This window comes from Diabrotica virgifera, chromosome 1 (assembly GCF_917563875.1).
Source record: "Diabrotica virgifera virgifera chromosome 1, PGI_DIABVI_V3a".
In the NCBI taxonomy this organism is placed as follows: Eukaryota; Metazoa; Arthropoda; class Insecta; order Coleoptera; family Chrysomelidae; genus Diabrotica; species Diabrotica virgifera.
The window spans coordinates 4,488,016-4,504,277 of NC_065443.1; the positions used below are offsets into that span (position 1 = coordinate 4,488,016).

The following is a 16,262-nucleotide window of genomic DNA, read 5'->3' on the forward strand; positions in this document are numbered from 1 at the left end:
TTCCAAGTTCCAAATTTTTCGACCAATAGATCCCTTCATTTTCTGCTACCTGATACTAAATTCGAAATATTGGTTACAAGATCTAAATTTTTTACTGCTACATGTGCTAATTGTTCTGCAATCACACATAACCCAGCTAACATCTTTAAATTAACGCACTGTTTATGTTTAGTCCTACTAGAAGGCAAAACAAACAAGAACCAAACGATTTGTCTTATTTTTTCGTTTCACACTAGTACGCTATGTTCCTCACATATTAATGGAAGTGCTAACAACTTTTTGCTATAAAGTGATAGAGATAAATATTTCAAGTCAGCAGTAAAATAAATTTTGAACTTTTGCTATGAATGAAGTAAAAGACAGACGTACTCTCAATGATTTATTGTAACTTCCGACGACCGGTTTCGCTCTCTAAAGTGTCCTAGTTATCTATAAAGTTGACCTGAAGATGCTCTGCTTACTTTAGAGAGCGAAACCGGTCGTCGGAAGTGACAATAAATCATTGAGAGTACGTCTGTCTTTTACTTCATTTAAAATGAACTCTCGCATGCAACCCATTCAACATTGTTGCTATGGAATTTTTAAATCATAAGGAAAAAATAAACAATAAAAGAAATACAATTGAAAAGATTCTTGATTATCTCTAATACACTTCACCGATTTTTCTACTTGACCATACTTTTATTGTATTCCATATAAAGGGTTAGTAGCATTTTTGTTTTTTTCTCTAGTTGCGACCAAACCACCAAGTTGTTGAAGAATTATTATAAGGAATGATCTGATTGGCGATGTGGAAACCTGTTTCTATTTGAAGGCACGCTTAAATATGTTTTCTAAAAAAAAAACAAACAATGTGATACAATTTTTGTTTTTTGGGGTAGCAAAATCATTAAGTGCTAATTTTGTAACTTCACGATCTTTAAATCTTTATATACTAAGATAAAAACAGTAAGAAAGTCTTTACTCAAAATCTGTTCAATGTGAATGTGTGAAATTCAAGAAACAATTTTCGAATGTGACGTAAATGTTAGTTGGCTCGCCCAGTACGGTTTTAGTACATAACTAATAATCTTAAAAGATATTTAAGTTTTGCCAACTTAAGCTCAATGCTATGACCTGTATTGCGATGTATTTCTCCACAGTCACAGTGTACATCACCTTACTCTATTTTCCCTAATTTTGGCATGTTTGATTTTACTGGAACGACCACCAACGACCAACGTTCTTATCCGATTCTTAGTTTTCCACGTTTTAAAGTCTAGAGATGGGTCGGTCCATTAAAACTGGGAAAGAGAAAAGTATTAGGTTGGTTCATCCTGCACTGTTCCAAGGAAGCTAGCTATTCCAGGATTTTAGTTGCTTTCGTGATATTCGAACTCTGTATAAGGCATGCCGCTCGTCAGCGATTTGTTTAATTCTCTCTATGTGCTCTACTACATTACTGTGTGTTGCGGGATCTGCAAAGCCTGCTGCTTGATATACATTTCAGAGTGGCGTCGGTTTCACTCACCCCGTTACTATCCTGCGTATCTCATTTAGCGCAGTATCAACTTGTTTGGTGTGGCTAGATCTCTTTCAGAGGGGACATGCATATTTACCAATAGGGAACTTACATAAAATTTTAAATTCGAAAAAAATATTATAAATCACAACAGAACATAATTTAAAACATGTATCAAGTATTAAAAAGTTTTGTTTGGCTTTCGTTTGGCCCCTAAAGATGATTAAAAATTCAAATTAAAACAGGTGGCTCAAAACGCGTCGTGACGTCATTCGTTTAAATTATGTTTACATTCTTCCAAAAAAGTAAACAAAATTTAAAATTAGACATTATAAACGTCAGTAGAAAATACAGTTATGTAACCTCACAAGTGTTTTTGATCGTTTGAACAATTTTAAATGTCATTTAATAGTGTCAGTGTCAAAACGAATGCCAAACCTAATAGGGAACTTGCACATTTTTTTATTGCATAATAATATTCAGTTTCCTTTAAAAATAAGATTTCCAAAATTTCACGCCTTAAAACCTCATAATAACAAGTACAAATTTAAAATCTATATATTTTTTTTTGTTTTCTGGCCTTGGTTTAGAGAACCTTTAGTCAATTTAAAATAGTTCAAACGATCAAAAACACTTGTGAGGTTACATAACTGTATTTTCTACTGACGTTTATGTCTAATTTTAAATTTTGTTTACTTTTTTGGAAGAATGTAAACATAATTTAAACGAATGACGTCACGACGCGTTTTGAGCCACCTGTTTTAATTTGAATTTTTAATCATCTTTAGGGGCCAAACGAAAGCCAAACAAAACTTTTTAATCTTTGATACATGTTTTAAATTATGTTCTGTTGTGATTTATAACATTTTTTTCGAATTTAAAATTTTATGCAAGTTCCCTATTGAAAAACACATTGCCTGTGCCGTTGTTAAGACGCCAGGACATCCCATTTGCTTCCTGTTAGTTGTTACTTTCCCTCTCGTTTTTATGCAGTGTTGTCTGTAGACGAGGGACCGATGCAGGGTTGCTTTAAGAAATTTAGGTTGGTCTGTGTGTTCTAATCTATTGCCATTCTTTCATAAAATTTGCAGTTTTTATTATGCTACTTTTGCGTGAAAGTGGAAGGCGCAGATTTGGGTTTTAGAAGGATTGGGCCTCACGAATTCTGCAGGTAGTGCGCAGTCGCTGTGTTAATACAGTTTCTCTTTTAGTTCTTGGAAACTTTTTCCTTGAGCAGATATTTCGAGATCGTCAGCATAGAGGAAATGCTTGATTTCAGGACAGCTCTTGCCCAATGAAATGTCAGTTTATAATATTTATTAAGAGAGTTTATAATATTCTGTTGTGGCTAGTTACATATTAAACTTTTTAGATTTTGCTACTTCAACAGATAATAAATATTTTTTAAATAAATAATTCGATCAGTTAATAAACATGTTTTATTGCCGTTTTGCCAATCCTTGCCCTTTGCCCTTTAGCCCTTAAGAATGAATCTATCATAAAAATTACATCTAACGTATAGTCCAGGAACCGAAGCTTTTCACCTCGCAATTTTTACAGAATGGATCGATTTGCTTGAAAATTTGAGAATAAGTAGTGGATAGTCCAAGGATCAAAATCTATATCATGCCGAAAGGCGCTTTTATCATGGGGGTGGTTGAAACCCCATCTTAAGGGTGGAAATTTTTTATTATATTTTGATCACAAAAGTTGATAAAAACATTCATTCTAAGCAAAAAATGTTCTATTTTTTTGATAAAATTAATAGTTTTCGACTTATTCGCTATCGAAAGTATTAGTTTTATATCGAAAAAATCAATGTTTTTCGATAATATACTCATTTAATTCAATCAATTTTTGCTGTAGAAAAAATTTTTTAAACCAAGTTCTTGGGAATTAAATAACCTACAATATCATATTTAAACATTTTTTCGTATCTCTGATGCTAATCTTTCTATTCTGAAGAAAATGGCATTTTTTTACAAAACTACAAAAATTCGTTATTCGCTTTTAACTCCTGTTTTTTAAAAACTAATCATTCTGCCAGTCAAACTTCTAGAATCTATTAATAATACATAAATAAAGAAGAGTGCGTAAGGCCAATGACTAAAAATACCGATAACTTACATTGTTATGCTTCCAATTGGATTTCTCCTTTTTTTTTTCAAAAAAATATATTGATCTTGTAACCGTAACTTTTCTATTTTTTATCTTAGAAAATTTGGTAAAAACAATTTTGTAGATTTTTAGAAGATCTATAATCCTATTAATATTAAATCTTTTTAAAATCCTCAGTCGCAAAAAGAGATGACTTTGAAAGGGTTGGTTGAGGTGGTTTTTGCATGCTATTACAAGTTTTAATTGTCAATAGCTCACTCAATGTTTGCCGTAGAAAATATTTTTGCAAACCAGGTTCTTGGGAATTAAATAAGCTACAATTTTATATTGAAACATTTTTTCGTATCTCTGATGCTAATCTTTCTATTCTGAAGGTAAAGCCATTTTTTCCAAACTACAAAAATTCGTTATTCGCTTTTAACTCCATTTTTTTTAAAACTAATCATTCTAAGTATGTCAAACTTCTCGAACCTATTAATAACACATAAATAAAGAAGACCAAATAAGGTCAATGACTAATTTTAATTAGGGTGGTGATTAGGAGGTTGCTTCCGATCACTTTTTTGCTGAAAAAATAGGGACTGACATTGGGTGCGTTCGGACGACCATAGCGGCTGACTGTCAGCAGAAGTCGGCTGAGTGGTTGTATCCAGCCGTGATAGGGAAAGCTTAGTAAATCTCTCAGCGGCTGACTTCCAGCGGTGACGTCTGACAGCTACTGCTGGCTCAGCTGTCCAGCCGCTGTGGTCGTCCGAACGCACCCAATATTTTTATTATGTCACTTAATTTTTAAGCTAGAGGCTTTTTTTATTTCTGAACATAGATATTTTTAAATACTTTAAATTAGTTTCAACAAGTTATCCTCGAAAAATGCATAGTTTTCCCGTTTTTTGACTTTGAAACTACAATATTTAGCATTTGACGAAGAAGAGCTAACATATAATAAAGTATAGCTCGATTACTATTGGTCTTAAAGAAAATTAAAAAACACGGTTTTGTTTATTTTTTCAAAAGGTACATTTTTGTTAAGTAAAGCTGTTTTGGTAAAACGAAAAGTTTTGGAGTTAGTAGCATAAAACTGATTAAAAACATGATTTTTTTGATATAAAAAAATGTTTTTTTTATATCGAATATATCGAATAGAATGTTTTTTTGCTTAGAATGGATGTTTTTACCAACTTTGGCGGTCAAAATATAACAAAAAATTTCCACCCCCCGAGATGGGGTGGCAACCACCCCCATGGTAAAAGCGCCTTTCGGCATCATATATATTTTAATCCTTGGACTATCTACTACTCTCAAATTTTCAAGCAATTCGATCCATTCTGTAAAAATTAAGAGGTTTTATCCTATTTTAACCTTCATTACTTGGACTAGTAACCCAACTTAAAATTACAATCTTATCTCTTATGATTTTATGATTTTAACTTTTTAAATATGTATTTGTATGTCGTGTTGCAGCGAATACTTATACGACGCCTATGCTGACCGTGGGGACAGCGTTCCCTTGAACAGGTAAGTCTGGGTGTGTCTTGCACGGTAGCTATGGTGTCTCTGTCTTAACACGTAGTATAATATTAATTAATGTCTGGCTCTTGTGTAAGGTAAACCGTTGGTGGCGTTGAAGCACTAATTTGGTTTTTCCAAAATCTTCCACATCCTCTTTCAACCTATCCTCTATTGTATTGTCTACCAAACTTGAAGAACACCAAAAAAATATCTAATATGGGTTGATGGAACTAAAGATTATTCGATAATTAAAAGTTATGAAATGTGTGACAGAAATATGAACGATAGGCTGATTTTGCCTTTAAAAAATATTGAAAGATAATATCTTACAAACCAAGCTATATTTTTAATTTCGTCAGAAATACAGTAATATCTGAATAATTTCAATCCACAGAAAATGTTAAGGATGTTGTTCTGAAGCTATTTCCTTGTAGCATTTTTATAATTACCTATTTTCAATGGAAAATAAGCCACAATTTTACAAAAAAAAAAAAATGATTTTATTAACGTTTCGAAACCCAAATCGGGTTTCGTTGTCAAAATACAAAATAATACTAAATTAAACAAAAATGTTGTTGCTTAGTAAAAAATTCTTCTAATAATTTGTTTAATCAGACTCATTTATATCGGCAATTCAGACATGTATTATACATTTTAAAGTAGAAGACTTTAAAATGACCTTGCCAATATTGGTGAGTTGCTTTCCTGGTATGATGAAATATACTGATGCTATGATTTTTTGTGGCGGATATTCTTGAGTTGAGTTGATTTCATGTAATCAAATGAACTGTCTTTTAGTAAAGTCGTCCCAGGAAGGCAACTCATCAATATTGGCAATATCATTTTAAAGTCTTCTACTTTAAAATGTATAATACATGTCTGAATTGCCGATATAAATGAGTCAGATTAAATAAATTATTAGAAGAATTTTTTACTAAGCAACAACATTTTTGTTTAATTTAGTATTATTTTGTATTTTGACAACGACACCCGACTTGGGCGTCGAAACGTTAATAAAATCATTTTTTTGGTAAACTTGTGGCTTATTTCCCATTGAAAATAGTTGATTATGTTAAGGAGATTTACGCACTATTGTGAAGATACATTTGGTCAATGAAAAAGTCCAGAAAGGAAGCAAGTCTACTGAACACTATATTATTACAATATTCGAACAGACTTAGATTTGGTAGTGTTTATTCGGACTAGGCCCATTAAGGACTTTGCAATCCCCCTACTGATCAATTATCAACAAGTTAAAAATATCAACTTAAAAAAGAGTGATATCTAAAAATATTATCAAATAAATTAAGGCATGACACTTAACTAAAAACTGCCAATTTTCTAGTGTACTGTGCTTTTGTATATGTCTTAAAAATTGTGTTTGCCTATTTTTTGATTATATCTCAGTGTTTTTAGTATGCCTATTTTTTGATTATATCTCAGTGTTTTTAGAATGTTTCTAAAATTATTCCTCTGATGGTGAATTTGTTAAGCCAATTTTAAATCAATTGAGGATACACCAAGAAGTCGAACAGTGTAATTTTTAGTAGAATGCAGAATCAAGTAGAACAGTATACAAAAACGTCCTTATTAAATAAGTAAGACGATAAAGAGATAAGTACACAGGTTGAAAAACTTTTTAAAGAGAGTTGAATAAAAGTACACAATGGAAACGTCAGCAAAAAAGAGGGAGTAAAGACACTAACATGGTCGATCTGAAGTACAATTGTAATAAACATTGATAAAATCAGTAGAAAATAATATGATCCTGCAGTTTTCCAATGCATTCTAAGTTCAAAATGTCTGTGAATGTATTATGATCAATATTTTGGTTACTTTTTAGTCGGGGAAGTAAGCGTGGAAAGAAGAAGAAGAAGAAAGGAAAGAGGCCCGAGGATCGCCATCAGATGGGAGAAGTGGTTACTAGGGAATATGCAGCCGGATCTCAACCCCCTGATAACAGATACGCTGATATGGCCCCCAAGTAAGTACATTATTTAAAAAAAAATAAAAAAAAAATACCAAGTTTTTTGTAAAAGGTATATATTAAAATACCCTAAATAAGGGTCACAATACAAAACGTTTTCGGATTAAGGAATCCATCATCAGTGTTTAAAAGCCCTAAAATTAAGTATAACCTAATTAAATGAGATAAAAGTTAAAATTGACAGAGGTTTTCAAGAACAAGAGGCCATACTTACAAAATTTGCATGCCTGAGCCACCAAAATTTATAGGGTAAAAACCCTTTAAATGTAAATCGTAAAGTTATTTTACATATTTATATAAAATTCATTGGATGTTATAGATAAACCTGGATGTTACCCAGGGCAACACAGGACTCTCCTCACGTGGTTGGAACTTTTTTTGGAGAAAACCTCACATATTGGATTTCAATGGCCAACTGACAACTGAATTCAAGAGCAACCCAAAATGACATTAAGAACTGTCAATGTAACTTAGTTGTAGTATTACTTCAGCCACAACGTTAAAGATTAATTTGAATGTTTTAAGATAAAAAACAGTATCAAATTTACAAATATTAAAAATAAAAGATGTTCGCAAAATATGAAAAATTTTTTCCCTTAAAATAATGCATTAATTAAGTATTCAAATAGGGAAATAAAATGTTTACGTTACAGGAAGTTATGCAGTCAACAATACCAATAGGTTTTGTATTAGTGGTATGAAATTATCAATACGATTAGACAAATAATGGTAAAGGCCTTATACTAGGAATACAAAATAGTATGTAATGTGTACATATGTATTGATTACATGATAATTGTTTAATGACTGATAACTTTCTTGGTAGTCGACCCAACATAAATTGGATAATGATAGAAAAAGTGATATGATAATTATAGAAATACTGTTTTGTTTTTATCTGATTGAAAATGAGACTAGAGTAGCTTGATGAAACTGAGTCCTCCAGAGACTAATAGAGATTATTTTACTTAATTTCAAAAATACTCTGATGTTTCAATAGGGATTTCTGAACTTTGACCATAGACATAATAAGAATCGACAAGACATACTTAGCAAAATAGCGTAATGCGCAGGCAGTCGATCGGTGGTCTATCTTTCTCTTTTAAGGCTATAGGTACATAATTCGCAAATATTTTACGAGTATCCCTACTTTTTCTGTCTTTACACGGCAAATTACGTGTATAAAAAACTGAATTCGCTCTATCGTGATTCACTTTGACACTGACGCATAGTGTTCAAAATTGGTCAAAAAATAGAAATAAACTCCACAAAATTTTATGAGATTAGTAGACACTCCCACTATTTCTAATAATTCTTCTTTTTGAAGATATTCTTCTTTAGGCGCGATTCGATTGAGGGTAAAATTGTACATAAATCTGCGCGCCTGCGCACACAGACAGTATGTAGTTCCTTGTTAATCTTTCAAGATAGGTATTTATGTATCTGTATCCGTGCAAATAAGTCATTAAAAGAATATATTAGTGTTTTTAGTAAATGTATTATTTATTATAATTCTTGTGTTTTTGGATTTGTGTTTCTCTGTAGTAATATAATAACATATTATGTAGGCATAACATTTTATGTGTTGTGTAATTATATCCGAAACTTACATGTCAATTATAAGGACCTCGCTGGTGTAGTTGGAAGGGCGTTAGCTCCGTGATTGGAATGACGCGGGTTCGAATCCTGGGCGATTCATACTTTTTTTTATTTTTGGTTGTTTTAATAAAAATTTTTTGAAAGTGGTAGATAAGAAAGTTAGTTCAATTTTTAAATAAAATACAAATAACCTGTTAAGTATATTTACTTCGTTGAAATTACCTATTGGGACCGTGCAAGTTCGGAGAAGCGACACCTATTTCTACGCTCTGAACTTTTATTCGCACTTTTAATTATATTGGCCAATCATATGGTCCTGGTTACTGGATAATTGTCAAGGCCATAGTCCAAAAAAAATAATAAGAAGAAAAAATAAGATTTAGGTTGTGTTATTCAAACGTAAACAATTGTATGTAGTAAATAAAATTAGTTATTAAAATGCAGTATTGCAAGCAAAATACAATTAATTAAATTTACCTTTATATAATAATTGCATATCAAATCAATATTGTGAAACAATATATAATTTTTCTTCTTAAATGACAATGGGTATGAAACGTACGTCAATTTGACAATTTCAGTTGACAATATGAATTATTTAAGAAAGTTGCAATATTTCTCCGCTATTCGCGGACGATCGTTTCGCGTATCCCTTCCAAGTACTTGCACACCGCGAATATAATAGAAGAATATCTTCTTACGTGCGTACAAAGTACACACACACATTCTTTTTTTAATGAAAGATTAAGTTGATTTTAGCAGTTAATAGTGTGAGGCAGGAATTTTTGTGTTGTATGTTTCCTATTCCGAATGTGTCAAAGTGAATCTCGGCAGAGCGAATTCAGTATAGTAAAATCCACACTGGTATGGATATGTAAACATTACTAGAATGTCATTCTACTTGACAATGTCATGATTAACTTTAAAGAGATGGCTTTTGAATGTTCTTGGATAACTGTTATTTGTATAATTGCAAATTATTAATTCAGTTAATAAATGTGATAATTTTTTCACTAACTGTATTCAGTGATTGTAATAATTTATATGTACAACAAAAACTAATACTCAATCGAGAAAAAAGGAAAAGTGTTAAAGTGATTTTTTAATAATATATTGTTACTATGGAACGCTTACAATTTTGAACATCTTTAACGACAAAATACTTGGATCACAGAATATATTATCCTGATGTATTCTCTGCTTGGATCTTCCAGAAATAATACACAATAAATAACTTTTTATTAAGTTCACGTCTTAAATCAATTATTTATCAAATACACTATATTTTTATCAATATTATTGGATCAACCACTCAAAATATTCCCGATGCCATGGCAAGTATTTAAAATTGTCACTGATTGTCACTGTCTGACTGACAATATGCTGACAATATTCTATTCGACTGAGTGCGTTGTAAGACAAAGATAGATTTGGAAAATATTACCACGGACATGGTGTACATTTTTTTCGAATCCTGAAAAAACTAATAAATACTTTTAAAAAGTTTAAACGCAGAATGAAAGAATAAATTATTACCGAGGGCCGAAAGTCCCTTAGAATAAATAAAAAAGAATGTGTGTGTACTTTGTACGCACGTAAGAAGTTATACTCCTATTATATGATTTAAACGAAATGAATATACTTTTTATTTATATTTTGTTTAAATATTAAACTAATTTATACTTACTACTTCTCAAACATTTTTATTAGAACAGTGCCAAAAATTAAAATAAAAGAATAAAACACACACAAACACATTATAAACACATTATTAAACAAGCCACAAATGATGTCTGAACATTAATTGTCGAAAATTTTTTTAACTAAATACGTATTTTCTGAAAATACAATTATATAATAAATATACTTACAATCATAAAATGTATTAAAAAAAAACAAAAAAGAAAGTTTCTATTGGGACTCGAACCAGCGCTGATAAGAGCGGTTGGTATTGGAATTCATTCGCCTTCTCCGCTTAGCCACGGACACTATGTGTCATTATTTACGAAGATCGACTAACTAAACGGATTAAACTTGTGATATTTTGATATTTTGAAAATTTATCAAATTATTTTAATTTTGAATTGAAATGATTTAGAATTGAAAAAATACAACAAAACATAGAGTAAGAAAACAATATATTAGGTGAATATTGATAGAAATTTTGATGGTAATCAAATTATATAAATAAGAGTATTACATACTATGTATTTTGGCAGATCAAATAGGTAGGTTTATACCCATGATACATTAACAATTATTACGTACCTGTTGCTTTTAAAAACTATTTAAAAGTCACTACAATATTATAAACTTTTTTGTTTCTGTCCTCACAACAATAAAACTAATATATTATACATTTGTTTACCTTTACCTTTACCTCCAAACCACAGCTGTCCTACAGCTGCCATATCATTTTTTTAATACAGTTTTCAATACCATAATTTTTGACATGTCATTTGAACATCCAATCAGAACAAAGTTATAATGCGCATGCGCCGAGCTGATAGCTTTTAACATATAAAAATTCACCCTCTATCGCCGGTAAAGAAATATAACTTCAAAAAGTTTATTTTAAATGAGATATTTGAAATTAAAAATCACACTAAATTTTCTCTTAGTTTTTCACTTCTGTAACTTATTAAAATAAACATTATAGAAGTTCTCAGGGACTTTCGACCCTCACTAATAACGTAATCTTTCATTCTGCTTTTAAATTTTTCAAAAATACTTATTAGTTTTCTCAGGATTCGAAAAAAATGAATCCCCATTTAAATAGCATTGCAGCCGAAAATACGTTTCCACCCTCTTAAGGGATACTAGTGAGAGTTTATCCTTAATCTTAAGTTTTTAGTAGTAATTTAGGCTAAAAAAATTGCTCATTAATCATTTGTTTGATTAGATTCTAATGATTTTACTACAAAGCTTTTATTTCTACAGGCACTGGGAAGAATTTCCAAATGGAGGACCGCCTCAGTACCAAAGAGCTCCAACTGAATATGAGAGACCCCCTCCATACTACTATCCCGGTTCTGGGTAAGTATCTGATCATCATCATCATCAATCAACCAATCGCGTCCACTGCTAGACATATGCCTCCCTCAGTTCTTTCCAGTGTTCTCTACACTGGGCCGCTTGTAGCCAGTTTCCGGCTACTCTTTTTATTTCGTCGGTCCATCTAATAGTCGGTGGTCGTCCTCGGCTTCTTTTATAGTTTCTGGGCCTCCATTCCATGATTCGTCTTTCCCATCTTGTGTTTTAGATAAGTGCCCTGCCCAGTTCCACTTAAGCGTCGTAACTCTTTCGATGACGTTTTGAACACTTTGTTATGTGGTTTCAAAGGCTCACGTTCAGAATTGCACGTTCCATGGCTCGTTGTGTAACTCTGAGTTTATTCGCGGATTTTTGAGTTAATGTTAAAGTTTCTGCTCCATAAGTTTGTACGGGGAAAATACATTGGTTATAAACCTTTCGCTTGTGGCACATGGGAATTGAAATTTTTAGTATAGTATCTAATACTTAGTAAAATTACTCAATAATGTAGGTATACAATTTATATCAGAAACAATTAATTGCAATTGTTTTTATATAGTTTTTGTCGTAGTAAAAAGTGGTATTTTATAGTATATAGGACCTTATCTGATAGGAGACCTACCCTCAGAAAGTGGTCGAATTAGAAATCTGAAAATTTGCGATTCAGCACAACTGTAGCTGATCTCTCTCTCTTTCTCTTTATTTCCATCCCCTCTTGTATAGTATTGAGCGCTTCTTGACCAAAACTATAAGATTGCTGACTGGCTGGGCCAGCGTATCTTCTTTCTTGTTTGTTTTCTGAAAAAAAATTTGAACTGGTTCCTTCCATTCTCTTCTATTTCTTGCTCTGTTTTTAAACGCACCCCATCTTAGTCCAACTTGCTCCAATTGATTATGCAGGGCAAGATTCAAGGAAAGCGAAGCATATGGAGACGCAGAATATCGTGGCTGCGCAACCTGAGAGAATGCTACGGATGTACATCAAATGAACTATTCAGAGCAGCCGTATCTAAAATCCGAATAGCTATGATGATTGACGACCTCCGTCGCGGAGATGGCACTTAGAAGATCTTAGTCCAATTTCGTGTTCTCTCGTTATATGCCTGGATCCCGCGTACCAAAAAAAAGTTGATTAATAGCAAGCTGAAAATTTGTTAATAGCAACGGTGTCTAATCGGACAAACTTTGTTTTACGGGAACACTGGAACAGGAGAAGTTTTAATTGTGGAACAGTTTAAAAATTTGGAACGTCAGATTAGGAAAACGCTCCATGTATTTTGTTGGACAGAACTTCCAATTGATTTGTTAACGTTTCATTAAACTCTCATGCAAAAATCAGACTGCTATTTATCGCCAATATAATTCCAGTCATTTCACATGCCCTTCGTGTTCCACTTATTAAAATGCCCAGTTGGTGGTAAACACCAGTCTGATTTTTGCATGAGATTTTGCATGAAATGGTAACCAACCAATTGAAAGTTCTGTCCGACAAAATACATGGAACGTTTTCGTAGTCTGACGTTTCAAATTTTTAACCTGTTCCACAATTAAAACTTCCCCTGTTACAGTGTTCCCATACATCAAAGTTTGTCCGACTAGATACCGTTAATACTCCGGTCAACTTACGCATCCGAGGCTACAAAAATTACCATCAAGCTGAAAATTGGCAGGATTGTTAAAAATACCATCCTAAATGAAATCTAAAAAGTCCTCATAAATCCGACCCCTGCTAAAAATTTTACGCGAGGTCAAAGGTCACCAAATATGGTTTTTAGCGATTTTCAGCGAAACGGTAAGTTTTATGGTAAAATTAGTGCTAACAAAAAATGTAGATTATATAATTATCTATAAAAAATGTCTTATTACTTTTTTTCCTGGGAGCCACTGTTTTGAGATATAACGATTCAAAAAGTGGTAATCGTCATAATATGCGCACACGTTTACACACCACCTTTGAGGTAGTGTACTTAGCGCGTTTTTTTAACGTGGTTTCCCCAGTAGGCCTATTCCACGGGTCTGTTATGATTCTGTTTAATTTAAAGCTATTTAATAATTGATATTGGCAAGGGTTAAAAGTGATTAAACTTTATATAAAGCGGTATAAATTAAAAAAAGGGAAATTTATCAAACTGGTTCATAATTTTCTAATACTTCTGCTTCCCTTGTTCTTCTTCTCATTGTTCTTCTTCCTGTTCCTCATCTTCTAGTTCTTCTTCTTCTTCTTTTTCTTCTTGTTATTCTTCTTCTTCTTCTTGTTCATCCTGGGTGCAAGTAAATTGTCCCAATAATGACACATCGCATGGCTCCTCGATAGAATCAAATGAATCCTCAATTGTTGGTGATTCAACATTGGAGCACGACCGGTTTTGACAATTAGTGCATGCTACCGAACAAAACAGTCCAACTTTTTTGCAACCACATTTAGCGCTACATCCCTTTTTACAGTTGCAAAAAATTGTGTTCAGGAGTTTTTCCGGCGCAGGGGGGAGTAAAGTTTGAATTGGTTCTAATGAACTGTCGACTAATTTCCATCCCCAGTCTTTTGGATTTAGCTGATACCCAAAGCCACACTTGAACTTGGTAATATACCCGAAAAAGATGTTGATGAGAAGCCGCTGAGGTTGGAGGAAGACAAGATAACTGCACTTGTTTTTTGTTTCGAGTACTTTTAAAACAACATGCATATCGAAACTTATCTAAGCACGTAGTTTTCTTAGGCGCTCCATACATAGAGAGAAGAAAGCTAATTCCGTTGGAAATAACTTCTTGTGGAGTTGAATTAGTTTTTTTAAAAACTTCAGCACATTCAAGTAAATCTTGTTTTTCAAACATTTTAAAAAAAGTCGTTTTACCCCTCCTGAAAAATGCAGATGTCGTATCACAGCCAGTTATTGTGTGTAAAAATAGTATATGATTTTGACATTTTGCAAAAGTAGATAAACTTTTCGATGAATATATTTCCGATTGGTGTTGAGCTTTTCCAGGTTTTTAAGAGAAGATAGTTTCTACCAGAAAGATAGTTTTCTAGTTAGAGTTCTACCAGTGAGTAATACGAGCAAGTCTACATCTTCACCTACAACAATAGTAGTTGTATTTGTTAAATTGAATTGCTCTATGGCTGTTTCAATTATCATTACGTCAAATAATATGCGCAAATACGCGCAAATAAAACAATATTCTGACATTTTTGTTATAACAATGAAAATAACACGAAATACACGATAAAAAAAAATATAGGTTTAACACGTATTTTCACTCCGGAGTAGTACTCAAAACTAATTAATACCTCAAAGGTTTCATCTACTTGAAGAATTTCGCCACCCAGGAAAATTACGGTGTAATTTGCATAAGTATTTATTAGTACTTAGCAATAAACATTTTGCCTAGAAAGTTATCTTTCATTATTATGTTCAAACCTTTCGGAGAAGAGAATAGGTAGGGGGATTAGATTAGCTGACGAACTTGTTGAAGAATTATTATTTATAAGTCAATACTTTGTCATTTGTTGTATTTTGTTGTGTATTTTTGTTGGGATTAAGCCGTAAAATTGAAATAATTCTTATTATTTTCGCGTTACATTCGCTTTGTAAAGATTTTTTTGTTGGCACTGTAATATAATACAGCTTACGGATTGCATCCCTCGGTAGACCGCAAGCTGTATAGTAGAAACATTATCATATTTGTAATCTTATATTATTATTTGTAATATAAGTTAGTTGAGCGTAAAATATTATGTTTACTTGTATTACAGCTTCAGTGATGTATATACCTGGTGTACTAATACATAATATATTATGACGATTAGAAGTCTTTCAACTTTTTGAATCGTTGTATCTCAAAAACAGTGCCTCTTAGGAAAAAAACTATTAAGATATTTTTTATAGATAATTATCTAATCTACATTTTTTGTTAGAAATAATTTTACGATAAAACTTACCGTTTTGCTGAAAATCGCTAAAAACCATATTTGGTGACATTTGACCACGCGTAAATTTTTTAGCAGGGGCCGGATTTATGAGGACTTTTTAGATTGCATTTATGATGGTATTTTGAACAATCCTGTCAATTTTCAGCTTGATGGTAATTATTGTAGCCTCACTCCTATTTTTGAGTCTAACTAGACCGGTCTATAAGCTATTAACAAATTTTTAGCTTGCTATTAATCAACTTTTTTTGGTACAAGGGATCCAGGTCTATTATAATTCTTTTCCAGCTGTTGTCTGGTTCTCCTTCTCTTTCTTTTCCCCTATGGTTCTATGGCTTGTGTCATTTCATGTGTAGCATAATATATTCCTTCGAAGTATTCTTCCATGTTTGTAATATTTGTATTTCACCTATTCCCCGTTAGAGGGCGTTCTAACCATACTGCGGTGTAAATAGTTGTTTTTATACCGAGAAACTACGGACGTGTTGGTGTAAATTTGTCTTCTACAGAGCATCCTTGAAAAGAGGTAGACCTAGAAATAGTACTATCGGGGGATGGCAGGAGACAGATTTAAATCAAAATGAAACCGT

The 16,262-nt window shown here is 32.3% G+C and overlaps 1 protein-coding gene across 6 annotated transcripts in view; it reads left to right on the plus strand.

Moving 5' to 3' along the window:
* Window positions 1-16,262, plus strand: part of LOC114335024 (prominin-like protein) — a 210,949-nt gene that overhangs the window by 183,947 nt on the left and 10,740 nt on the right. For 3 of the 6 annotated variants that reach the window (XM_050654098.1, XM_050654095.1, XM_050654103.1), the window contains 3 exons: window positions 5,081-5,134; window positions 6,972-7,112; window positions 11,655-11,750. In XM_050654098.1, coding sequence (XP_050510055.1) covers window positions 5,081-5,134; window positions 6,972-7,112; window positions 11,655-11,750 — 291 coding nt within the window. Of the gene's footprint in view, window positions 1-731; window positions 2,935-5,080; window positions 5,135-6,971; window positions 7,113-11,654; window positions 11,755-16,262 lie in introns of those variants that run through there. The other 3 variants (XM_050654106.1, XM_050654115.1, XM_050654120.1) reach the window with 3 other exon arrangements.